Source organism: Pyrus communis, chromosome 11, assembly GCF_963583255.1.
Source record: "Pyrus communis chromosome 11, drPyrComm1.1, whole genome shotgun sequence".
Lineage (NCBI taxonomy): Eukaryota > Viridiplantae > Streptophyta > Magnoliopsida > Rosales > Rosaceae > Pyrus > Pyrus communis.
In genome coordinates, this window is record NC_084813.1 from 24,582,810 (window position 1) to 24,608,323 (window position 25,514).

The 25,514-nt window shown below is 36.3% G+C and overlaps 4 protein-coding genes across 4 annotated transcripts; 3 read left to right on the forward strand and 1 right to left on the reverse strand.

The window, feature by feature from the left end:
• The first annotated feature begins 467 nt into the window (after window positions 1-467).
• LOC137708726 (uncharacterized) lies at window positions 468-4,142 on the forward strand. Its single transcript, XM_068447869.1, has 4 exons — window positions 468-585; window positions 727-903; window positions 1,819-3,516; window positions 3,984-4,142. Exons 1-4 carry the CDS (start codon window positions 568-570, stop codon window positions 4,014-4,016), a joined length of 1,926 nt encoding a protein of 641 aa, XP_068303970.1. The 5' UTR covers window positions 468-567; the 3' UTR covers window positions 4,017-4,142.
• Window positions 4,143-6,993: 2,851 nt separating this feature from the next.
• On the forward strand, window positions 6,994-7,685 carry LOC137749442 (uncharacterized). Its single transcript, XM_068489537.1, has one exon. The coding sequence runs from the start codon at window positions 7,011-7,013 to the stop codon at window positions 7,512-7,514; it is 504 nt and encodes a 167-aa protein (XP_068345638.1). The 5' UTR covers window positions 6,994-7,010; the 3' UTR covers window positions 7,515-7,685.
• Window positions 7,686-11,381: 3,696 nt separating this feature from the next.
• LOC137709402 (type I inositol polyphosphate 5-phosphatase 8-like) lies at window positions 11,382-14,288 on the forward strand. Its single transcript, XM_068448495.1, has 8 exons — window positions 11,382-11,400; window positions 11,546-11,750; window positions 11,847-11,937; window positions 12,029-12,142; window positions 12,231-12,812; window positions 13,088-13,351; window positions 13,598-13,787; window positions 13,899-14,288. Exons 2-8 carry the CDS (start codon window positions 11,651-11,653, stop codon window positions 13,989-13,991), a joined length of 1,434 nt encoding a protein of 477 aa, XP_068304596.1. The 5' UTR covers window positions 11,382-11,400; window positions 11,546-11,650; the 3' UTR covers window positions 13,992-14,288.
• Window positions 14,289-14,679: 391 nt separating this feature from the next.
• Window positions 14,680-16,412, reverse strand: LOC137709271 (uncharacterized). Its single transcript, XM_068448362.1, has 8 exons — window positions 16,262-16,412; window positions 15,976-16,145; window positions 15,828-15,890; window positions 15,714-15,733; window positions 15,561-15,605; window positions 15,258-15,319; window positions 14,901-15,037; window positions 14,680-14,799 (listed from the first exon to the last, which is right to left on the reverse strand). Exons 1-8 carry the CDS (start codon window positions 16,410-16,412, stop codon window positions 14,680-14,682), a joined length of 768 nt encoding a protein of 255 aa, XP_068304463.1.
• Between the last annotated feature and the right edge of the window lie 9,102 nt (window positions 16,413-25,514).

Genomic DNA, 25,514 nt, shown 5'->3' on the forward strand with positions numbered 1-25,514 from the left:
ACTAAATGTTTCCATATTATAGGTAATTAGACATAGCTATATAATCAAACAAATCTTTATTATGTGTTGGGTCTTCTAAATAATAAAATCTGACAATTTTTTTTATAAATATTCTACTATATTCACAAAAAAGTAAAAAATATAACAAACAATAAAAAAATTGCATAGACATGGATCATAAATGCATAAATATAGGGATAATAGGAAGAAAAAAAAATGAAATGTCCCGGAGAAGTCGTAAAAAACTAAAATTCTAAACAAAATTAAATTTATGTGAAAATTTGAAATTAATAACCAAAATTTTAGGAACATGTTTGATCAAATTTTCAAAATAAATGTATGTTTGATCTAAAAAACTAAAAAATGAAAAGCCTATATCAAAACGCTCTTAAACTAAATCGTACTGAAATATAATCACGTGATAGTTGATACAACGAAATTATATTTTCGGTTAAAGCATTGTAATTCAAATAGAATTGAGGGAGAATTAGGTAAAAGTAGAGAGAGAACGGACTTTCAGTTTCCTAACAGACAGAGAGGCACACGCAATACAGCTAACTACCGAAAATGGACGACGAGGCGCAGGTGAAATTCCCAACCACCTTCAACCACTACTGGCGGCGCCACTACCATCTCCGCCTCTCCCGCCGCCTCAATTTCAAATCTTTTCATTTCATTTTGTAAAATACGGTGCTGATTTACGTTGTTTTGTTGGTGATGGTGCAGAAAATGGTGGCTCTGAAGAAGGCGTACGCGGAGATAATTCTGAACACGGCGAAAGAGGCGGCGGCGAGAGTAATGGCGTCGGAGCGCAAGGCTCTTCGGTACCAGCACGATCTGCAATTTACGAAAGGTGAAGCGCTTCGCGTGCTTTGCCGCTTAAAGCAAATGCTCGATTCCAAGGTTTATTTCTTTCTTATTTTTCTTGTCTTTATTTTTTTTTCTGAATTTTGCTTCCTTGAAGTTGAAAGTTCTGTTTTTTTGAACCAGTTTTGATGATCGGATTCTTGTTCTTGGAAAGATTCAATCTTGAATCTTTGTGATTTATTTTTTTTTTTATGGAATGTGAATGTGTTGAAATTCTGGAGTTTGTAATTGCGATTCGTTTTCGCGAAAGAGACCATTTTCTGTTCTATTGAACTTAGATGAAGCTTCACGTTCGAAATTGGGTGTTTTTTTGTCTGCTGTAAAAGCAGTTTTCAATTTCTAAAAGCAAGAAAGCTCTTTGTTAATGTTTAAGCATACTGAACTTTGACGAAATGGAAGGTAGCAATCAGTGAATCTTTATAATCTAGTTTGGATGGAATGTGACTGTGTTAGATTTGAGAGTAATAGTGATTCGTAGTAGTGAAAGAAGCCATTTTCGGATATTTTGAACTTTGAAGAAGCTTGACATTTGAAGTTGGGATTCTTTGCGTCTTCTGTTAAAGCAATTAAATTTCCCGAAAAGCAGAAAGCATTTTCCCGAACGCTAACTACTCGTTAAGAATGTCAATGTCGTTGTTTAGCAGTAACCTCTTTGTTGATGTTCGCTCCTTGTTGATGCTCAATCAATCTACACATTTTTAAACTCATCTGATGTATCTGTTATGCCTTGTCTAAATTTTCAGGTTTCACCTTTTGTGATGTTTGGTAGTTTATACTGGCATCGTCTGGTGTTGCTTGAAGGTTCTTTAGATTCTCTTTGCAATAACACATGTGCAAATTGAGTGATACAAAGAGTTTTAGTTTACCTTACGGAATTTCTACTGATCACCACTAATTGCATTTACTATAAGTGTTTTTATATTGGATTAATCAATATTTTAATTGATGCAGACTAGTGACGCGGAGATAACATGTTTGAGCCAACAACGAAAGATTGAAGAGCTTGAAGCGCAGCTCCAAGAGGCGGAGGATATCATAACTGATCTGAGATCAGAATTGAAACAAGTATGGAGTGAATTGGAGAGGCTAAATAACAACCAAGTGAAGCCTTTGGACGAACAAATCACGAGGGAAGATACATCATTTTCTGACAATCCGACACCTGAGACCATCATACTATCTCCTTCAGGTTCAGGACATGAAACTGTTCCAACTTCAGGCCCAATGAACATCGAAGTAAATAGAGGTATTGAGCATAAGTTCTTTAATGAAATGAAACGAAGTGAGCAGTTAAGTGTTCCTGAATTGGATAAATTTTATGCCCCTGACTCTGACCTTGCCTCAATAATCATGAGACATAAGGAGCCAGAGCTGCTCAGGAATGGGTGTACACAGAGAATCCGTGCATTTGAAAGAAGCTTAATTGATGAGAAAGTGCTGCCTTCTGGATACGTAGACAATCACAATTCCCCCAGGAAGAATGAGTTGGTCATCAAAGAAATTGACGAGGAAGAAAGGTGTAATTCACCCTCTTTTAGCGACAACAGCATGGAAGTAGTTAACGGCTTATCTGTGGGAAAAACCAAAAGTCATGCTAAAGTACTCACATTACGCAGAAGAAAGTCTCGATTTGGGAAATCCAAAACTTCACGCCGATGTCATCCTAGTGAGCTCGTGAAATCTCACCAACCAAATTTTGTTCAATCTCATTGCAGAATATATTCTGTGAATGGAAATGATGAAGAAGCTTGCATCCTGTCCTCTATCAAGACTGAGAATGTAGCCATGACAAGAACTTCCAGTGGGTTGGAAGAAAGTTTGCAGCATAGTAGCTGCTATTTCATGGACAGAGTTAAGAATATTCCGAAAGGAAAAAGGAAAAGGAAAAGGAAAATGAAAAGTAAGGATGGCATTACAACCTCACTCACGAGTACTGATCAACCGTCTTCTGTTCTTTCCCGCTGCAGGTCTTTCGATTATTTACATCATGGTGGTGTGAAATCTTGGGAAGATCAACCAAACACAACTGAAAATGAGGCTAAGATGAAGCCATTGCTTCGTCTGGATCCTGGGTTGACATTAATTGGAAGTCATGTGGATCCTTTATCAGGGTCAGCTAGTGTCAATGTGAGCATGAAGGGGATCAATAGATCTGGAGCTGTCCAAGATGCAGCAGACAAGGACATGGAGTTGATAGATGTGCCTGTGTTGATGACGGAAAGTGATGCTATGGAGAATTCAGAGGCTCCGAGTTCTGAACTTGGTTCTGCTGATGTATCACTAATGAACTCTGAGTTAAAAACTGTCAAAGTATCATTGATGAATTCTGAATTAATACATGTGAATGCATCATTGATGAAATCTGAATTAAAAGATGCAAGTGCATCATTGATAAGCTCTGAATTAAAAGACGCGAGAGCATCAGAACAATCAAATGGATCTCCTAGTCTTGTGGACAACAGCAGACTTCTCAAGTACACTTTCCAGAGGAAGCGCAAGAATTCCTCAAGAAACCCTGGTGAAACTGCTGCTTTTGAAGAGAACACTGCTAAGAGGAGGACGGAAGAGAAAGAATGTGTTGCACAACAGCCACAAACGACTGATGAATTATCTAGGGACAGCCGGCGACTAGTTCAGGTTGCTCGACAGGTTGGTTGCCAACAATCCTTTTCTTCACTCCTTCAATTTGAATTGAAAACTGAGAATTGTATTAGCACGCCAAGGGCTAACTGCTAAGGTCACTTTGCAATGTGTTTGGGAAATACTTAGGCTGGGGAGGAAAGTAGCTCAATTAGGCATTCATGAACCACTTACAACTCACACATATTTGTTAAAATTTCATTGAGCACAACAAATAGAGTTAAATATTTTAATGTTTCATTGAAACTCAGGATCTTTAATTGAAATGATCTGAACTATAACAGGATCGCTGAAGATGGGAACTTAGCCGCTGTTGTTTCTGCATATTTATGCTTTGATATATGGTTTGTCTGTAAAATCTATATTTTTGGGGACTAGAAGTATCTTATGTAGCCTCTATAACTCTATAATCTATATGCTTATTAAGTTACTGCTGCGGGGTGATTGATCTCTCTAAATCTTTCATTTGTTGGCAGCTCATATCGTTGTCTGGGAAGAGATGGGATTAACAACCCCCAGTCAGAGGTAGTTTTCGAAAGAGAGAAGGCAAGAGAGAGATTTATAAATCTGCAGTAATATCCGTTCATTTCTGTTAGTTTTCTACTTTGCATTTGAATGCTATTTTACAAATCCAATACCGGTGCCAAAGCTAACAGGTGACACATTCAATTCCTGTCAAAACTTCCCCTAAGATGTCTTATTTAGTCCCGCGAAGCATATTTTGGTCATGCTGAGCTATATTGCAAGTTGATGCTTAGAATCCTTTGTTTCTCGTTGTCATAGCGCAGGAAACTCATGTGAGTTAGGTCAGTTTGGCAAAAGGCAGGTGTGTCCGCCTGCTTGCACCCAAATCAGTCCCTTGTAAATTAGACTAGTTTAGATTTAGAATATCACATTTCAAGCCAAAAGATTAATAACCAGTTCATAGCTGTCTAGTTTCTGAAAATTTGGGTTTGATTCTTTTTTATTTTGTTTTGGTCCGCAAAAGGGTGCAATCTGAAGCGATGCAATTTGATTCCAAAGGTCTACCCACAGCATAACACCTGGTTATTGCATTTCAGTCTGGTTCGGTTCGATTTTAAACCGTGCAATTTTTTTGTCCAAACCAAACCATGTTCAGCTCGACTGGTTTGGTTGGCTGGACCATATTAATGTAACTGCTAAGCAAATGAGATTTGTTGAGTCACAAAGGCAAAACAATCCTCCAAAGAACTTGGCAATTGACTAGGTAAAAATACCTAGTGGGAGTTGATGAATTCAAATCCTCTCTTAATGTTTGTGTCCAAAGCTAATGGAGCAAAGAGTTCCGGCCCCCCAAGAGAGAGAGAGGGATTTGGGCCCCTTAAGGACTGCATGATTCAATTGATTAGTTTGAATTTCTTGATCCCTCGGCTTCGGACAGAGATCCAAAAACATTTGAAAATAGAGTTAATAAGGCAATTTTGTCTTGTTGAGAGAGAGAAGGCAATTCGTGCCCCTGTTAATATTTTATTAGAAAAATTAATGAAAATAGCTTGAAAACTTTGAATTTTAACGATAAAGATAAAATAAAAAATACAATAACTATGATTGATTTTTTAATATAAAAATATAATTTTTTGTCAAAATAAATAATATTGAGAATTTTTCATTAAAGTTTCATATTTTATTAGTAAAGCATATCTCTTGTTCGACGAAGCAACAGGCGTTGTGATGTAATTTGAAAAAATCCAGAAACCGAAAAGAACCAAAAGAATGATTGTCTGGTGTTGACAATGACAGCAGCTGATGGTGGTTGTGATGTAATTACGGTGGCATGTGGTGTCGTTTTCTGATGACGAAGCAACAGGCGTGCTTTTTCGACCTTCACGTTCCATAATTTCGTTGCCCCTCCGTTACGCGGCAAGTCCCGCTTTTCCAACTTCCAACTTCGGATTCGAGTAAAAGGGCATGCGCCTTTCCTTACCTTGGTAAGTGATTCCTACTTCCCTTAATTTTTGCGTTTCTCAAAAGGAGGATTCTTTCTCGTTTTATATTTTTTTTACATAATATTTTATAACATTATTACGAAAATTGATGTTGATTATCGGATGACAAAGTTTCTTTAACATTTATCTTAAATCTAAATCAAATAATTTATTTTTCTCCATTTCATAAAATCAAGTAGAAGATTGACCTTGATAATCCCAAAAGTAATGACACTTGTTTGGGCTCGAATTAAAGTCAAGCACCCAAAACAAGGAAACAATTTCAAGTTAACAAGATATTTTGTCGCATAACCTCACTTATTATATTACAATAAATTACGTAACAGGTGAGACATATATGTGTGTGTATATATATACTCAATTAAATCTAAGGATATCTTCAAAACCAAACATAAGAAACTTGCATGGTTAAATCTAAAGTAGGAGAAATTGTCAAGACTATGTTTGGTAAGGGCAGTAAGGTTGCTTGACTATGACAACACTCATTAAGAATAAATTTTTGAGAATTTAAGCCTAGCTAAATTGCCAAAATCAAGAGAAACATTTGAGGGTAATTGAGGATGTCTTCTATCGTACTTACTCCTCTCATGACCAAATATCATGTAACATGTGAGATAGAATGATGACCATATACTCTGATTACGTAACAGGTGAGACATATATGTGTGTGTGTATATATACTCAATTAAATCTAAGGATATCTTCAAAACCAAACATAAGAAACTTGCATGGTTAAATCTAAAGTAGGAGAAATTGTCAAGACTATGTTTGGTAAGGGCAGTAAGGTTGCTTGACTATGACAACACTCATTAAGAATAAATTTTTGAGAATTTAAGCCTAGCTAAATTGCCAAAATCAAGTGAAACATTTGAGGGTAATTGAGGATGTCTTCTATCGTACTTACTACTCTCATGACCAAATATCATGTAACATGTGAGATAGAATGATGACCATATACTCTGATTACATGCAAGAATATTTTATGAACCAGCTAGAAGCCTAAATCTAAATAGGATAAATCATCGTATCATAGCAGGAGTAGGATTCTCTCCAATCTAAATCCCCTCTCTTCCCCACCTCATTCCTTATTGTCATTTTTTTTTTTTGTAAAGAAATCAACACAAGATATTAACGCAATTTAATCGATAACGTTCAAGTAAGAGAAAACTGAAAGAGAAGAAAAATAAGAAATGAGAGAATTCGGATCCTTCAAATGGTTGCGTGCAGGTTGCTGATGGGAAGATTGCAGGGACTGCAGGCTTTAGTGAAGTTATGTCTAAATGTCTCCCCTCCCCAAGCAAGCTTAAGACATGTCTCTCTGATCATCACAGCTGGACCCTGAAAAGTGAAGCACAAATCCCACAAAATCCGCTCCTTTTCACATGTATAAACTCGTGACCGTGTTTTCGACGCACTAAATTTTTTTTTCTTTTTAGATAAATCTCATTCCGTTGGTGTATATAAACCAAAGACATGATATAACAATTTATACATGTAAAATTTGAAACATCTGAAAAAACCAAACACATCGATCACATGGAGAAGTGGAGAGAGAGTGGGAGAGTAAACACAGTTTTGTTCACAGCAGGAGCAGCTGTGGCAATGGCATGTTTAAAACGTGTTATATTAATGGTGTTTCTCATGGAGCAATGGCGGGCGTCGGTTTTCCTTCTGCTCAACCTCGTCCTCCTAGCCATTGTCTTCACCTCCATTTCGTCCGGGACCTCAAATGTTGATCGGAATCGAGATTGCGAAAACGACAATGGCGAAGGGATCAAAAGCAACGGAGGAGGAAAGAAGAGAAGAGAATATCGGTGCCAATCTGCTCCTCAAGTGGTTGAAGAAGTTAAGGAATGTGAGGATGAAATGTGCAAGAGCTCAGCGCGCGGCGGCGGTGAGAGCGAGCAAGAGCGGGATGAAGACGATACGGAGGAGGAGGAGGAGGAGGTTCGGAAGCTGTCGGAGGAGGATTTGAATGAGAGAGTGGAAGCTTTCATCGTTATGTTCCGGCAGCATTTGGTTTCCGACGCAAGAAATTGATTGAGGTTTGAAGGGTTTAGGGTTTCTAAAAATCAGCATTTTGATTTTCAAACCTGTAATCTGTTTAAGTTATTGATCTTGGTTCACTCTTTATTTTTTTCATTTTCTTGATCAAAAGTTCCACTCTTTTATCTTGATTAAATTCTTGGATTTACAACATTTGGATAGAGATAAATAAATAAAATGTACAATTTGACACTTATATTTACTTTCCCCACACACCATGTAAATTTATATCATTTGATCTTATTTAATTCATTAGATTCGATAGCTGAAAATTAAGAGTGGTGTAGAAAGTAAAACGAGATGTATGAATAGTATTCCCGAAACTTTATGTGTACCTTTTATATTATAACGTTGTAGAGAAATTTGTGTGTATTCTAATGTATGTTCTTATTTTTATCTATGTTTTCACGTGATGAAAACGTTTTCTTATGTAAGAGATCACGTGAGAAGAAATATGGATACAAACCCGAGCCCGCCATATGTGGGTAGCAACATTAACAATTAACAAGGTTGTTTTTCCCACCCAAACAATCTTCCAAACACTTGACAAGGTATTCAATACTATGAAATAAGGTGCTAAATTGGGAGGGCAAAATCGTAATTTGATGCTTAATAATTGGAAAACGAAGCAAATGGTCCCCAATGAGGGGAAGGTAGAGGAGTAAGTAAGCATCTCATTATAGTTCCAACAGGATCCTCTCCGATCCTTTTAGGGTGTTTGTTTGCCTTCACTAAATCTCTTTGGACTGTATTGGACTAGCTATTAGTCTAATACCGTGTTTGTTACACGCATGAATAGATTTAATGAGATTAAACCCGACTCGTCCCGACTAAGTCCTTCGTTAGAAGGTCCTAGCGAGAACCCCCCAATAAGCATGTGATTGCTAAGATCGTTCGTTTCCTCGTCCAGTTGTTCTCCTCGCTTCTTTCTTCTGGTCTGGTCAACGTACCTCGCCAGTCCACCCCACCGACGACAATGGCGACGATCGTCGACGAGATGTACTTGTTTTCAACTCCGCACTTCTTCGACTTCATAAAGGACTAGAGCGAAGCCGAGTCTGCCATAGAAAGATCTTCACTGTTGGCGGCATGGCCATTCACGTCGATTGGAGGAGGGGATGAGGGTGGGTCATCGGAGAAGATAGGTTGGATGAGGAGACAATGATGGACTCGCGACTAGAGGTTTGATTCGGAGATGGAGGATCTCGATTACGCAGAGGTCTGATAGATTGATTCACTTCTTTTCATTTTTTCCACCAATTCTAATTTTAATTTTTTTATCTTTTTGATTTAGGGGAAATTTATTGGCAATGTCGATTTATTGTTTGGTTTGATTTGAATTGCACATGTAAATCTTTGGTTTTTTATATAGAAAACGAACTTATGGATTGAATTATGAGTTAATTTGCAATTTCTCCTCCTCCGTATTTTTCAATTTAGGATTTGATTGTAGGTTAGTTAGTATATGATGTTGTTGCATGAAATTGTGTTGTTATGATTGCATACGGTCCATTTTTCATTGTTTTCATTGTCCATTTTTTAGTCCGACACAGCACCAAACGCTTCACTAAATTAGTTTAACTTAGTCTATTTTAAGTCAGTCCAACTTAATCCCAGAAGGTAATCCAGTCCGAGATACTCCGATGCAACAAACGAACCCTTAGTGAGGATCCTGGAGATTCGTATATCGTGTTCGTTCATCGTACATCGTGCAATTAGTTTTTATCAGGTACTGTTTGTATTTAACTTTAAATATAAATATTTAAAATAATTTCTGACCGCACTATGTACGATAAACGGATATGATTCAGAGACCTCCGGAATCCTCACAAAAAGGATCATGCGAGAATCCGGATTCATTATACTTTGAGGTGGAAAGGTATCTGCAAAGACTGGAATCGCATCTACTTCTCCTGCTTGAATGTCTCAAACCCATAAAAACAACTGGAATTTAATTAATTAATTAATACGTCAAAATCCAGCCTTGAAAGAAAAAGAAAAGAAGGGCATCTATTTCGTTCCATGTATCCAACAAAAATATATACCTTGTTTTATTATTATTTTTCTTATGAAAAAAGGGAAATACATTGGGTAGAATGACTTCAGTTCCGATATAATCGAAGAGATGGGCGCTTTTCACCATAAGGAGGGCAGTGACCCGTCGCCATAAGGAGGCAGTGACCCGTCCCAAATATGAAATCATTAAAATGAAATCCTATGCTGGTAATTATATCCGCCAACAAGATTGCTTCTCTATAAAATAGACCCAAACAATTATAAAATCGAAAGATAACGTCCATCGGTTGATGTCTTCAATAATACTTTTTAGTCGTCAGAAAAAGACACGAGACCTTTTGTATTTGATATATTTTCAGTATAATAATACTTTGTACTTTATGTCTACATTATTGAACCTCCACAAAAAGAAACACATAAAAAATAAAAAATTGGATTTTTTTATTTTTTTTATTTTTCTTGCAATTGAGGATAAGTTTGGATCAGATAATATCCGACCGGCCTACTTAAAAGACCACCCTAGATGCTAAGTTAGGTGAAAAAAAAAAATGAATTGAACAAAATTGTGCAGCCGACAAAAACTATGGCCTGTTATAAAGGCAAGTTCGACGCGTTCTTCGAAAATTCTTTGATGGACTGGAGGATACGATGCTTAAAATTGTTAACTTTTTTTTTTTGGTGAAACGATAAATTTAATTAGATTAGATGTCAGATTAATTACGACGGAATTCGAATTCACATCATCATAAATAAATTTTCAACATCTTTCTACTACCGTAATAACTAATAAATGATCATTTACTTTTAATCATTAAACTTTAATTTTTGTATTTTTTTAATAAAAATTTAAACGATTAAAAGATCTCAAAGTTTCTCTAAAACACCATAAAAAATCTTCGTATATATATTGTTTTGTCATGATATGTACTTCATGTGCTTGCACAATAAATCCAAACGTACAAGTCGCTAGTGTCATTGCTACTATGGGCCACATATCCATGCTCCCACATGGACTGATGGTGAGATGATCTTTCATTAATAGTTTTGTTTTTGGCAATTAATCTTTGTTAAGGGTTTCGACAACAACTTATCATATATAAACCAGAGTCCTCAAGCTTAATCCATCGCGAGACTCGCTTCTAACAATGGCTTAACACCTATTTACGTACGAGTTTTAGAAATGTCTTAGCTTATCATATTTTCAAAGAGTCACTCATAAATACGTAGTGCAACGACCAATCAGTAATAAAATTTACATACATTCATCAACGACTGACAGACAACCACGCATAAGTCGAACAAATGATTAATCAAAGACACTATGAATTGGTTCCTTAGGTTCATTCCATTTAATTAAGGATTTGAGATCCTCTCTTAATCTTTGTGTCCGAAGCTCAAGGACCAAAAAATCCGGGCCGTTGAAAAGAGAGAGAGAGAGAGAGAGAGAGAGAGAGATTCAGACTCATGGCTTGTGTGAAGTAGGCCAGAATAATGAGCTAATGAGGATCACAGAATTTAAAATGAGTGATCCAGATCTCAAAAAAATTTTAGCTTCAAACATAAAATTCAGAGAGAATCTCAACTCATAATTAAGGGGCAACAATGTACAAAGAAAGAGATTCTAGCTTGTTGATTGGACTTGGACCACTAGCCTATAACTTGGCTTTAAATTGTTTGATTTGGACATGCAATAAACTTGTCACGTAGAAATCCCACAACACCAACGTGACAAGCACCAACCTAACCAACCCTAATAAACCAACCAAATGATAGAATCACTGTGAGGCCAATATCTTCCTTCATTGCCATATTAATCCCCCATTAGTTATCCTAATTCCAACCCACCTTTTACTTCACCCGCACGGTATGTTTTCTCTCCTTTGTTTGCCGCCGGATCTGTATTTTCCCTCGGCTTCTTGTGCTTGTCTGTTTCTACGCTTTCAAATCCTTGCGAATATGGGTTACACGATGATCTTACAGCTAAATCCGCGTTTTGTTTTCGTGTCCAGAGCAATGCGACTTGAAGCCGCCATGGTAGGAGGGGAACAGCTTTCATCTGATCAGCTAGGTGCAGGAACAGCTTGCATGGACAACGAAAGACGGGATAGTTAGGGATGGACGGAGAGAATCATAAATCGAGGAGAAGAAGGTTTACAAAGTGGTTCAAGAGAAAGCATAAGAGAGCTGACCCCTATCAACTGAGTCAAGTTTCAGGTTTTGTTTCTTCTATCTATGCATCTGATATCGACTTCTTGTTTCTTCCACAGCATAAGTTCAATCCGAACTGAAGTTTACTGAACTTTTCTTCAGATGGGGGTAAAGATGAAAGCGGAGATTACTTGGATGATATTCTCTTTCAGTCCATGGAGATGGATCCACGCACGTCAACTGGCGAGCTGAGGTAATTTTTCGATTTATGGAAGAAACAAAGCAACGAGAAAACGTATGATCTTCATAGTACTCCGTCTGATAACCATTTTCGTTTGTTTTAGAATATTTGTGGGAACTTGGAATGTCGCGGGAAGGTCTCCAGTAGGGAGCTTGGCAGTAGATTTGGATGAGTGGCTGAATCTTAAGGATGATGCGGCAGACATGTATGTTCTCGGGTATGTTATATAAATTTCGACCACAACATTACTTATAGTTTCAGGATATCACAAACTAGAATATCAAAACTAGTAATTTTGCTTGCAGATTTCAGGAGATCGTACCTTTGAAGGCCCGAAATGTGATAGGAGCGGAAGACCCAACCGAAGCAAGAAACTGGAACCTGCTGATAGGAAAAGCTCTCAACAAAAAACTCGGTTGCCCTTGGTTGACGCCCATTGTGAATCCAATTTCAAGTGAGAACTACCACTACATGCAAGTTTCTGAACCCGAACCTGAAATCACGAGAGAGCAATCAAGAACCGAACATGAAAAGCCAGAGAGTGTGAGTAAGTACAAGCTGATGGCAAGCAAGAAGATGGTTGGAGTCTTCATTACCGTATGGATGAAAAGTGAATTGGTCAAAAAATATAAAATTTCAAATGTTAAAGTTTGTTCCGTGGCCTGCGGCATCATGGGTTATTTGGGAAACAAAGGCTCAGTTTCAGTTAGCATGACGATTGAAGGAACTAGATTTTGCTTCGTTGTAGCCCATCTAGCTTCTGGTGAGAAGAAAGGAGATGAAGGCAGAAGGAATCATCAAGTCACAGAGATTTTCAAGCGAACTTCTTTCCCTCGATCCCCTTTAGACAACGATATTCCTCATCCTCTCACCATCTTAGGACACGAGTAGGTGTTCCTCATCCTAAAACTGACAATGATAGAAGGACAAATTTGACAACTAGTAGTTCAAATTTTTTTGCTTTAATATAATTATATTACATACCGAGAAAGATTTGGTACTCAAAGTAATCAAAATTCGATAATCACCGGAGTAAGTAAAAAATAAACCAGATTTCAAAACCAATAAGGTATCTGGCTGACCCAATTAACTTCATGAGTCAAAATTATCGAAGAATGGAAGAAGTCATCCTTAACAAGCTAATTTTTCTGTTGTGAAACAGTCAGATTTTTTGGTTCGGGGATCTAAACTATAGGCTATACTTGGAGGACAATTCAGCCAGGCAGCTGATAAGGAAACTAGACTGGAGAGCGTTGCAAGAGTTTGATCAGCTTCGTATGGAACGAGAATATGGTGGGGTATTTCAGGGTTGGATGGAGGGAGCTTTAGAATTTGCACCAACCTATAAGTATTCTTCATCAAACTGCAATCGCTATTCAGGTGGGCTTCCAAGCAGATCAGGAGAGAAGCAAAGGACTCCAGCATGGTAAGAACCACCACCATGCTACTAGATGTTTAGCTCTCACAGATAAATGTGGCCACAACACAATAGACCAGCGATAGCTTTACCATAGAGATTCATGAGGACCTACCCTGGACAAGGTTCTAAGAGAAGGCACAGACTAAGTTGTCTACCCCCGATAGGCCTCCCATGAGCCTTGATCTACAAACAGCTTAACTTTCTTTCTTCTGCTACATAAATACTAAAGAGGTAATTTGATTATGGTGGCAGGTGTGATAGAATTATGTGGTATGGAAAAGGAGTGACGCAGCTCTCTTATTTCCGTAGTGAAAGTAAGTTCTCTGACCATCGCCCTGTCTCTGCCCTATTCTCAACACAGGTAGACGTACTGCAATCTACTAATCCAAGAATGGTTTCAATGCATACCATTCTTCCCGTCATACCAACTCTTAAAGAAATAGTAAGTTCTAACAGTGTCAAGTATCAGTACACTATAGTCACGTTCAATTTGAGTTTTATAAGGAGATGAAGCTTTTGTTGTTGAGTAATGAGAATAAATTTACCGATGCAGGTACAGAGAGACCGTGACGAAGAGGCCAGGTCTACATTATTATCAATGATCTTAAAGGATATCGAAGAATCACCAACAGGAAATGCAAGTTGAATAGAACAAATAGATGACAGTGGTTGCTGCTAGCGTTTAGCAAGTTGTGTTCTTCGATGCATGCTCTCAAATGTTAATAGAAATGAGCTGAAATAATATATAGAAAGGTTTAAAATGCAAATTCAGCAGTACGGAACCTTAACAAAGTCAGAGACAAACTGCGGTCACTGATAAATTGTGTAGGAGTGCCATAGATTTATAGTTCTTCAAGTTCTCATTTGCAGTACATTACGTGTTAGGTTAAGCGAACATATAAAGTGTAGTTATGTGAAGTATATCATTACTTACAAAATGTTAATTTGCCTCACTTGACTGAATCAATCCACCCAGGACCTCCACATTGTCAAAATGACAACTGGGACAGACACATCTGCTCTGCAATATCTCATCAACGGTAGCACAGATCTGTTCCAATTCTGAAGTCTGCTTGTTTCCCGTCAAAGGCAAAACATATGTAGGTCATGCTCACAAATATGGCATTTAGCGCAAAACTAGACCTTAAAATCCAACATAGCCATTGAATTCTAGACTAGCTAAAACAGGCATTCACTTAGGAAGAAAGCTGTCCAAGAAGCTTGTACAATAGCCGATGTGGATTTCGGTTGCATTCAATTATGGCAGTTTTCAAAACGATGAAAAATTCAAGTAGCCAACTGTTCTTATGATTGTGCTTAAGCATTGAACAATTTCAGTAACCAATGTATTCTTGTAAAGGATATCTTGTCAAATCACGCACTTCTTTCGTTGCCTTGAACGTCTCCTCCATTAAGAACACCTTCCTTTCGCAAGCACTCAGCGCCTGCTGGACCTGCAGAGGCAGAAGTGCCATACAATCCAATTACTTAAGCTAAGCTTTTATCAAACAGTAAAGTTATCCATTTGTAATGTTTCAAAGACCGATTTCTTCACCTGCTTTTGAGTATTCTGTTCGGCTTCGTATTCTTCTTCCGCTTTGGTTGTCTGAGACACCACACCAGCAAGCATATCCTCAAGTTCTCTTAAATCACCTTCAGTAACCTCCTCCTTTCCTAGCTTGGGATCTTCTTCTGAAACAAAATTGCAATTTCCTTCAGTTTCTACCCACACTACATTATGGGATCATTTTGTTCCAATTGTGAGAGAGATTTCTTTGAAGAGTAACGAGAGATGGAGGATTTTAAGCCATAACAAACAGAAAATTCAACAAATGAATTGGAATAAGATGGAACAGCACATGTTACAAGATCAATTCTTCTGGCTAATGGCTAAACGTACACAGGCCATCACCTTCTGCACTTCCACTGTACTCTTCCTCATGAACATGGCCAGCAATTGACTCTTGGAACCTCCTGCATTCACAAATGCGAAAGTAGACTATAATGGGGCACCAGAAATACGTCACGCATTCCATATTATTTGTGAACTTCTGAAGAACTGCAGCTTCGTCGATCAATTCATAAAATGTGAAAACTGATCAAAGCAAAATTCAGTTAACTGTCTGTCAAGATTATAAAAATGCCTCCTCTTCTCCGTTACATGCATAAAATGTAGCATACAAGTACAACATTTTCCTTCTAAAATGATGCTAACCTTATCTTAATGTTGATCTCAATCATTTCACTTATAAACTCGTCTCTGCATAAACAATTACTGAAAGTAATTAATAGGAAAGCAATTAGATTTTCGAAAAGAAATGGAGATGTGGAATTTAATAGAAAAACAATTGAGATGAAAATTTCATACCGCGAAGCAGCTTGTTTGTTCTTTTGCAAGATCCAAGCACAAAAATAACATAATGAGGATCAGTAATCAAACATTTTAGCTAACTAATTACAAAAAAACTGAAATTCCAAATACCTTGAGAGCTTCGACTTCAGATCCAACAGCGGAAATCTCTTCTTGTGTATGAGAAATCCTCGACTGAATTTGAAAAATCAGATTAAAACCTAATCACATTAAGAACAAAATCACTCAATTCAAAAATGCATAAAAATAACGAACAAACCTCCAGCGTTTGAATTGCTGCTTCGTTCATCGCCAATTCAACTTCGTAGCCTTTGATCTCTTGCTCGGTGTATTCCTTGGCGCGCTTCGCTTCTTCGAGCTCTGCATTTGCAACTTCCAGCTCGGATCCGAGCTCGCCGATTCTCTTCCTCAGACTTACCACTCTTCGCTCTGGATTTCTCAAACATTAAAGTTCTTCAGTTCAATTTCTAGCTAAATTTAGTGAAATCAAAGAATCGGAACTCTATTTGCTCGTTTCTCGAGAAAATTGATTTTTCAAATTTTACCTTTCATGTACATTTTCTCGGGAACCAAACAGAGTAGCGAATGCAGAACGGGAAAAGGTGTGTAGGTAAGAACTGTACCTCCGTGCGACTTTTCGGATGCGAAATCGTGAATTAAGTTTAGGAGCTGCTTCCGAGCGTCGCTTCCCGCCATGACTTGTGTGCTTCTGTTTCGCGCTTCTTCGTACTCAAACAGTCTCAGATCATCACACTCGACTGCGATTTTTTTTCCTTATGTGCGAGATCGTAAATTCAAAATGGTCTTTCAAAGCCCAAGAGTAGGCCCATTACCCTTTAAGAGTTTTAACGAAACACTTCCGGTACCGTTCACTTTTAACGAAAATGATATTTTTACTCTAAAAAGTCACTCCTGGTACTGTTTACTTACAACACTTTTTTGTCCTTTTAATTAAAATTCAAAGTTTTCAAGCCATTTTCATTAGTTTTCTTTTTATTTAAATTTTGATGGTCAGAACCAAGAAAGGGCCACTACCAGCACTAGGAAAAAGAGGTCGTATTCGACTTTTAATAAAGGTGCATTTGTGAGTTGGATAATGCTACGAGACCGAATTTTTAAATCAAATTTGCAAACCATCTGATGTGTCATCAATAGGAAATATAATCACATTAATCAACACTTAAGTAATAATTCAATCATCAACATCCACATGATTTGATTTGCAAAATTTAGTTTAGAAATTTGGTTTCCCTAGCATTACTCCTTGCGAATTTAAGTGCTTATGTGCGTTTACTCATATATTCGAGGTTTTATGCTTTGAATGTCCATGAAAGGACCATGTGCGGTAGTGTTTTAGTTATGGACATAATGGGTATATGTGCTTCTAATGAACACCTGGCATACGTTGAGTCTTTAGATTTGCGGTCTTTTTTCTTTTGGAGGAGGATTGGTGCCTTGCACATTGACGAAGGGTTAATCTTGCCTAATACTTCTGTAAAAAAAAAAAAAATTAAAAAAATCATCACTTCATCTCTGTATCTACGTGACTAGATTACCACCTATGAGTGATTAAAAGTTGAGTTGATCTCTGCTTAGTAATGTCATGATAAGCCGACAACAATACCTATATGGTACCGTCCGGTTGCATCCCATTTGAACTGAAATGGAAGGTGACCTAGCCAAAACCCTAAGTGGCGGTAGGAGAGAATCAGCCTTACAATAAAAGTGGTGACCCAATACATATATTGCAGTTACGTAACAGTTTTTTTTTTTTTTTTTTTTATGTGGTGGGTGGATGGAGGTGAGAGATTGGTGGTTGATTGTGTGATAAGGAGAAATAGAGCCAATATGATTCTTTTCGGATTCTTTTGGGGAGGATCTTAAAGATCTGTGAATTATATCTGTTCATCGTACATCATACGATCAATTTTTATCAGATACTATTTATGTTTAATTTTAAACAAAAATATTTAAAATGATTTCTGACTGTACGATATATGATGAACAGATACAATTCACGAATTCCTAAAATCCTCGTAAAGAGAATCTTGGCAAAGATACAGATTCGAAATAGAGAGATGTTCCTGCAGAAAAAGCTGTTGCGTGGTCATGTTGGACGGCCGGCGGATGTCGGCACATAACTGTCATGGTACTATTTTTATCCACTTTTGATGGTTTATACTATCAGGAAGCATATAATTTCAACAACGGAAATGCAAAGGTATTATTGATGTATATTTGGACTTCTTGGAAAAGTGGAGATCTCACTATAAATATTGGTAATATGAAAAGTATCCTAACTATTTATAAGTATATAAATTTCAAATTTTCAAACTTAATATGTAAACAATACAAATTGAATGATGTGAAACATGTGTAGCAGATGAGTTTCACTCATAGAAGTAGTTTAACTATTTATAAGTACATACAATGTTTTATTTTTTTTTTTTCAATGTGGAATTCAATCTCCACAATGTTTCCCTCCAAACAAAAAATATTTTTCCTTTGTGCATGCTTTTTTTTATTCATCTCATATATATATACACACACACACATATATATTGTTAAAATATCTTACGTCAGGTAGAGATAGAGAACAGGAAGAGTTAAAATATTTTAACCTCACTTCATCTAATATGGAGATTTTTTGTGATAAAACTCCCACTGGTCAAACTGTGCAGGTGGTAATTACAAGTTGAGAACAATATTAGTGTTACTAGGCATTTGGCCCGTCTCTCTAATAATTTGGCAAGTTGAAAATAAAAGGTTTATGGCAAATTCAAAATTGTCTAATAATCTCTTCGACACCTTACTTCTTTTTTTTCTTAAGGAGTTATTTATAAAATTAAAAGGAGCGGTACTAGGAAATAAATTAAAACAATCATTTGTCCACAAAACAAGGAAATCTAGACCATACCAAATCAAATTATATCAAATCTCTAATTAAATCAAACCATATCAAACCCCTAATTAAAACAAATCTCTAAAATACTTTCTTTTATATTTTTTAGCACTCCCCTTTAAACTCTTGATTTATGAGTTCGCCGAGAAGAAATCAAATCTAATTTGAAACTTTATAAATTCAACACCTCCTCACACAAGGCCACATATCAAGTGAGCCGCACAGTCACGAAATCTTCACTGATATTTTGAAACAAAATGCCAATCGTTTCGAACGTTCAACAAATCGCAATCCACCTTAACTAAAGTCTCTTTTCGAATGTTCAGCTGGAACTAGCGCCAATCTTTTGAAAAGCCCAACTATAACAAATGCCTCTTTTCAAAAGGGAGACTAACAAATCATATCCTCGGAACTAACGCCTCTTTTCGAAAGCTCAACTAAAACTAACACCAAATCTTTTTGAAAGACCAACCAAGCCAAACCAAATCATATTAAATCCCTTAATTAAATCAAATCATATCAAATTTCTAATTAAAAAAAAATTTAAATACTTTCCTTTGTATTTTCCAACATTCCTCCTCAAACTCATGATTTATGAGTTTGCCAAGAAGAAATCAAAATCTAATTTGAAACTTCATAAATTCAACGTATGCATGGTCAGTGTGCAAAAATACCACATATTATTCGGTGGAGGGGAAGAAGATGATCGGTTTTTTTTTTATCTTTTTTTTTTTTTAAGTTTTCATTTATATAAAACAAAATAAAAATTATTTTTTATTACTAAATATTTTAAGATGGTAATATTTAATTATTGTGGGATTTAGTTATGTGCCACGTTAGCACATAACAGAAATTTTAACAATATTATGATGGAATGACCACATTGATTTGCGACACTAATTTTCAGGGACTACATTGATCGATTTTTAATTTTAGAGACCATCTTGATAGAATGAGTCAATTTCAGAGACTATTTGTGATTAAAAAAAAACCTTATAATTTACTAATTAATTAATTGGATTATTGGTGGAGTGGATGATCATTAACAAAATTATGATCATCAAATGTTTGACAATAATTAATGTCACTTTCAGCCTCTCATCAGTATGACATCAACAATCAAAATTATTAGAGGATTGATAAACCATCTCCCTTTCTCTATCACTCGCGCAAAAACAAGGATTTAGATTCTCTCCCCTTCCATTTTTTCCTCTCCTCCCTTTTCTCTTATTTAAACACTCAAAATAAAGAAACTTGTCTTACCTTCTCTGATAAGAGAAAAAAAAAGAAGAGAAAATTGAGAGGAGGGAAGAAAATTCAACTCCCAACAACAAGAACAATTTGAGTGAGCTAGGCAGTCACGGAAGTAAATGATGACTGGAATTCCTAGTTATCAAAACTTGCATTAGTTGGTTATAACAGGAACCCCAGTAGGGCAAATGGGATTAAAAAAATAGAACTCCAGTTAGGAATTTCAGTTTTCATATTCCTTGATGTGAAGTGTTTGTAATTTGGCTGGCAAATTAAGGTAGATATTTTTTCACATATTGATTCTCTGGTGAAGTTGAATTTCTAGGGGACTAATTATGACAAGGGCACTTGTTTTCGATTTTATTTTGGTCATGTTAAATTTGTTTACAATAATTACATTTATTTGGTATAATCATCATTTTTAAGAGTCCGATGGTGATTGTATTAATTACGTATATTCACATAAATTATATCTGACAGTTAGATGAAAATTATATTAAGGAGAAATTAGGTTCCCATCTTTCTTTTTGCTACTCCATTAATTAAAATCTTATTCATTTTCAATTTTTTATCAATGTCCTTAAATTTTAATAAACATCATTAATTATTTCAATAATAAAATATTTTTTATTTCTAAATATATTCATTTCTAATGTTATATTTGGTATGACACACCCCAACCAGAGTCGAGGCATGTTGGCCGTCACGTGAGGGTGACGTAGCCACATGCGCAACAGAAGTGATAATAATAGAAAAACACTTCTAAATAAAAACCAAAACTAAACCTACTTAAGCTAGAGATAAAATATAAGCATGTGAAAGTGATCAAGTATAAGATACACACATATGAAAGCATAGGTAAGCGAAAGTGCAATCGAACCAACTACTAATTATACAAATAGGGAGAAGGTCCCTACTTATTTATGGAGACGTCATAACCGCCGTGAAGTCCTCGTGAGCCACCAAGGATGATCAGCTACCTAGAACTTGGAAGGGTGCAAAACAGAAGGGTGAGTGGGCAAAAACAAAGCATTTGAAAACATATTTATCTTTTCTGAAAATAATAACCCCTCTCTGTAAAACCCATATAGTTTCCAGAAAATAATACTACATAGGTATGGAAACCAATACACAAGATCATCGCAAAACTAAAGTATGTCATGTCATAATATCTCAGCAATAATAAATGTAAGCCAAGTGTGAAACCAATATAAAATCACATAACGTGACTTGTACGACTAGATTTATAGCTCATCAATCTAGGCTAGCACACGAGTCGGAGTCACCTAATGTGACCTGTACGACAGGCTGGGTATAAATACTTACACTCAAGTGCTACAATCATGTGAAGGCTGTGCGATATATCCCGGGTCATCTACGAGTCAAAACCACCTATTGTGATATGTACAACAGGCTGGCACCAGACTTGGATCCAAGGTGAGCGTGCGGTGCGGGAGGTGAACAATCACTTGAAGGCTGGCCCTAACCCCAGGCGGGAGCACTAATACTGGGGTACAACCATAATGAGCTCTCAACAAATGTATGTACACCAATGCAATACAACCCTTTCAATCACATGAAGCTTACCTGAGCGTCCACAACATCAAACAATATAACTCTCATTTTATAACAATGCAACACTTAAAATGCAACTCGTATACGACATGGCATTCAAAGCATAAATCATTTTAAAAGAAACGTTCTAGAAACCATAATATATTTATATATATATATATATATATAAAACAAATGCCCACTCACTGATAAGTAGCAAGATCATAGCCCCCTAACCTCGCTTGTCCACGTTCGTCCTCGGGATATGTCTCACCTATATGCGAAATAACTAATTTAACATTAATTCAATAGCACAAAAACAAAACTTCGGTTGAAGTTCTCATACGTTGCTCAAATGGGGTGTTTGAATATACCAACGTGATCTACTCAACACCACGAACACTCCCATATTTTTAGAATAATTTTTGGACATCACACGCGCCTTCACGTGCTGGCTAAGGCACGGCCACATGTGCCAGCCACACGCAGGCACGTGCCTGGCACACCGACGAAACCCCTAACGGCGTTACGGAATATTCCGTTAAAATAGTATAATATTCCGTTACAATTACTTGATGCTGTTAGAATATTCCGTTAAAATTAACGAAATATGCTCCTTCTTCTCCGGTGACTAGCCGGAGTTCGCCGCCGACCGCCATCTGGTTTGTCAGTTTTTGGAAAATTTTCAAAGTTCAATATCTTCTTCATTTCTCAACCAAAATTCATGAAATTTATACGAATTTGAAGCTCTTGAAGAGTAGAACACAACCATACATAGTAGAGGGAGAAAGAGTTATGTTAAGTGGGCCAAAGAAAAGTGAAATCAAACCCAAAATCTAATTGGGCCTAATAAAGTAGGAATTAAGGTGATTGGTGGACAAAAATAGATATAATCCACCCTAAAATATAATTCTACCCATTCTCGTTCTTGAATCTCTCAACTTTTGCGTTAGAAACTTATTCGACCCTAACTCGCGTCAACGCGCTCGTGACACCGAGTACGATTTAATTATGATGGAGAGAGAAAATAATTTAAAACTAGATATGTACATCCACATCATAAGGCCAACGAGGGCATATTCGTCACTTTACACACTCGGGGAGAAAATGTATGTATTAATTTGGGACGGGTCATCACATGGTATATTTATATTTATGGCTAAATTTTTTGTCATATATTTTTATTTTTAGTTTGTACCCATTTTTAATTTGCAACCCTTTTTCATTTGTACCAATTTTTTTTTTTTAGTTTTAAATTGTACTCATATATTAATTTCTTTTTGTGCTCATATTTTTTAAAGTTTTATTTGTATTTGTACCCATATTTTTTAATTTATTTGTGCCCATTTTTAATTTTGCTAAATGTACCCATGCTAATTATATGTATTTTAAAGTTTTAAAATATGTTAGTAGTTATTTTTTAAAATATGTTCTTAATTTTGTGGGTAGATTATTTTCTTTATATAATTTGTGAAGAACAATATTATTCTAATATTTATTTTTAAGTATTTATTATATTTTAAAAATATTATTTCAATTTGTTTAAATTTCATAATTTGTGGAACATTAAATGCATAAATGCATGAGTTAAACCTTTTAAATGATGTTAAGGACCTTGATCAAAATATTTAAACAAATAAGGTTTCAATCTAATGATTAGGTTCATAAAGGACCGGAACCAAAATAACCCTTATATTAAATAAGTATAAGTATTGTACTCAATCTCGTAATTAACATTCAACAAAATTGAGAGGAGTGTAGGGAAGCAAAAAAAGAGATGTGTCGATAGTACCATCCTTAATTTACTCTTTTTTTTTTTTTTTTTCTTTTTTTAAAGTCTTAACCAGTAGGAGATATAGCATATTCCATTACCTCCATGCATGTACCTTTATTGACCTACTTTTGAGTATATCAATATTTTTACACTAGGGGAATGATGGGTTCAGTTAAGCCACACAATGGATAACCTAATTTGGTATCAAATTCACCATTCACGAGATTCAAACATAAGACCTCTCACTTCCAAGTGAAGAGGAATAGCACAAGATCGTAGTATTGGATGACCTTTATTGACCTACTTAATGGAACCAAATAAATGAGAAGTTGGAGAAATGTAAGGACTGTTTAAATAGTGAGAGTTCACTTCCAAGTGAAGACGAATACCACCAGATCGTAGTACTGAATGACATTTATTGACCTACTTAAGGGAACCAAATAAATGAAAGTTGGAGAAATGGAAGGGAAAGAGATCCTTTACGGATCTCTTCCACCAAAGTCCACTCCAAGCTCTTGAAATTTGATCCAATGACTAAAAACAAAGGTCCCCTTTTAAAAGTTATAATAATTTTAGCTGTTGGATCAAATTTCAAAGGTCCATATCACTTGATCCGTGGGTTTTGGTGGAAGAGATTCGGAGAGAATCTCTTTCCAAATGAAAGGACTGTTTAAATAGTGAGAGCTGCCATATATGGCTCCAAGGCAACTGTTGGTGATTGGTAATGGTGGGGATGGTAATTAAAGAGGTAGTTGGATGATCTAAGAAGTGTAGTTGCTTTTTCTTTGATCATGAGGAAAATAATTTGCTTTGTTTCTAAATCTGCTGAAAGATTCTGCAGAAAAAAAACGGATGATGGGGGAGCTGTTCACCCTGTTCTTCCAAATTGGGGTATCAAAAAGCAAATGGTGGAGCCTCAAATACACGGAGTTATGGACCCTTTTGGGTCCTCTGCTTCAATAATGGTATTGTCCCCTTCTATAGTTCAATGGTAGCATCAGCCATCAGCAAACCCTTAACGAATTGAGATCCTTTTTGGATCAATCATCTATATGTTCGGAGTTGGCGGACTCAGAGATCCAGATCACTAATTGAAAATCCTATAGTCCCTATTTGTCCATCTCACTAGCTAACCTTACACAAACTAAGTTTGAATCTCTCTCTTCCTTCTTTAAACAACCTAGATTTTTGAATATGCTGACTCAGGACTTGAAGATCTGGAGAGGAAAATTCCCCATTATTAAATGAACCATATTGAAATGAAGCAGCTCCATTACTCTTCTCTATTGTGTAGTTTACTTGGGATGCCGAAGAGGCCCACAAGTTTATAGAGGCCTGACATGCACTACTAGCTAGCTACTTTAATTATCTCATTCACGCTACCTCAAGTGTATTACATCTTGAGTCTAATAAGTGAGTAATGTGACGTTGAAGCATGTGTTATCCTTGAGCAATCTAGTGAAAAGTCTTGTCTAATATCCAATCACTTGACGATCGCAAAAAGGTATATATTTTAAGCTCTTGTGCAATACTTGTGAGATTCATGCTGTCAAACCCTTCTTGTAGAGTGTAGACAGCAATGCATTAACAAAACCAATTAGAAGGAGGAATATATAGCTCCAAGCAAGCAAATTAAAATTGATCATGTCCACCAGGGTGGACATAATCAAGTAGCACTGGACTGGAGTGTGCCCCCTTGCTTTTATCAAGCTGATATTGGTTAATAATATCATTGAGGACCAAAACCACAAGCATTAAGAACCAAATTCCAATGGATATATATTATATTAGCAAGAATTCACCGTGTTCAATCTTGACGAATTTGTAAGTTGTTTGTTCTGGAGTTGGAAAAATGGCAGCATCGATGCGCACAGTGCAACAGACGGTTATAAATATACCTTGATCTTTACATAGAATCTATGCTACTGCAGAAGTGTAGAAACGTACGTAACTTTCGTTTTCTTTTTATAAAAGTGATATAAAGAAGGGAGAATAGAAGACAATACTGTTTGAGTGTATGAGTAAATAACTAAATATACTCTTATTTACTTGAGTTACAAGTTCTTTACATCATTTAAATGCACCAATGAATTGTCAATAAAATGAATAGAATGTTGGAAAATACCGGTTTATTTTAATATTTGGTTTTTTTACCCTAGTCCGTTAAAATTAGGGTTTCATTTCCTTGCCTATTGATAGGATTTTTACCACTTGCAAAAATAGGGATAAAAACACTTAAAAATACTTGCAAAAGTACAATGTTATCGTAGTATAGCAGCTCAAGCAATGTCGTTTTCCACAAGGATTGAATGAATAA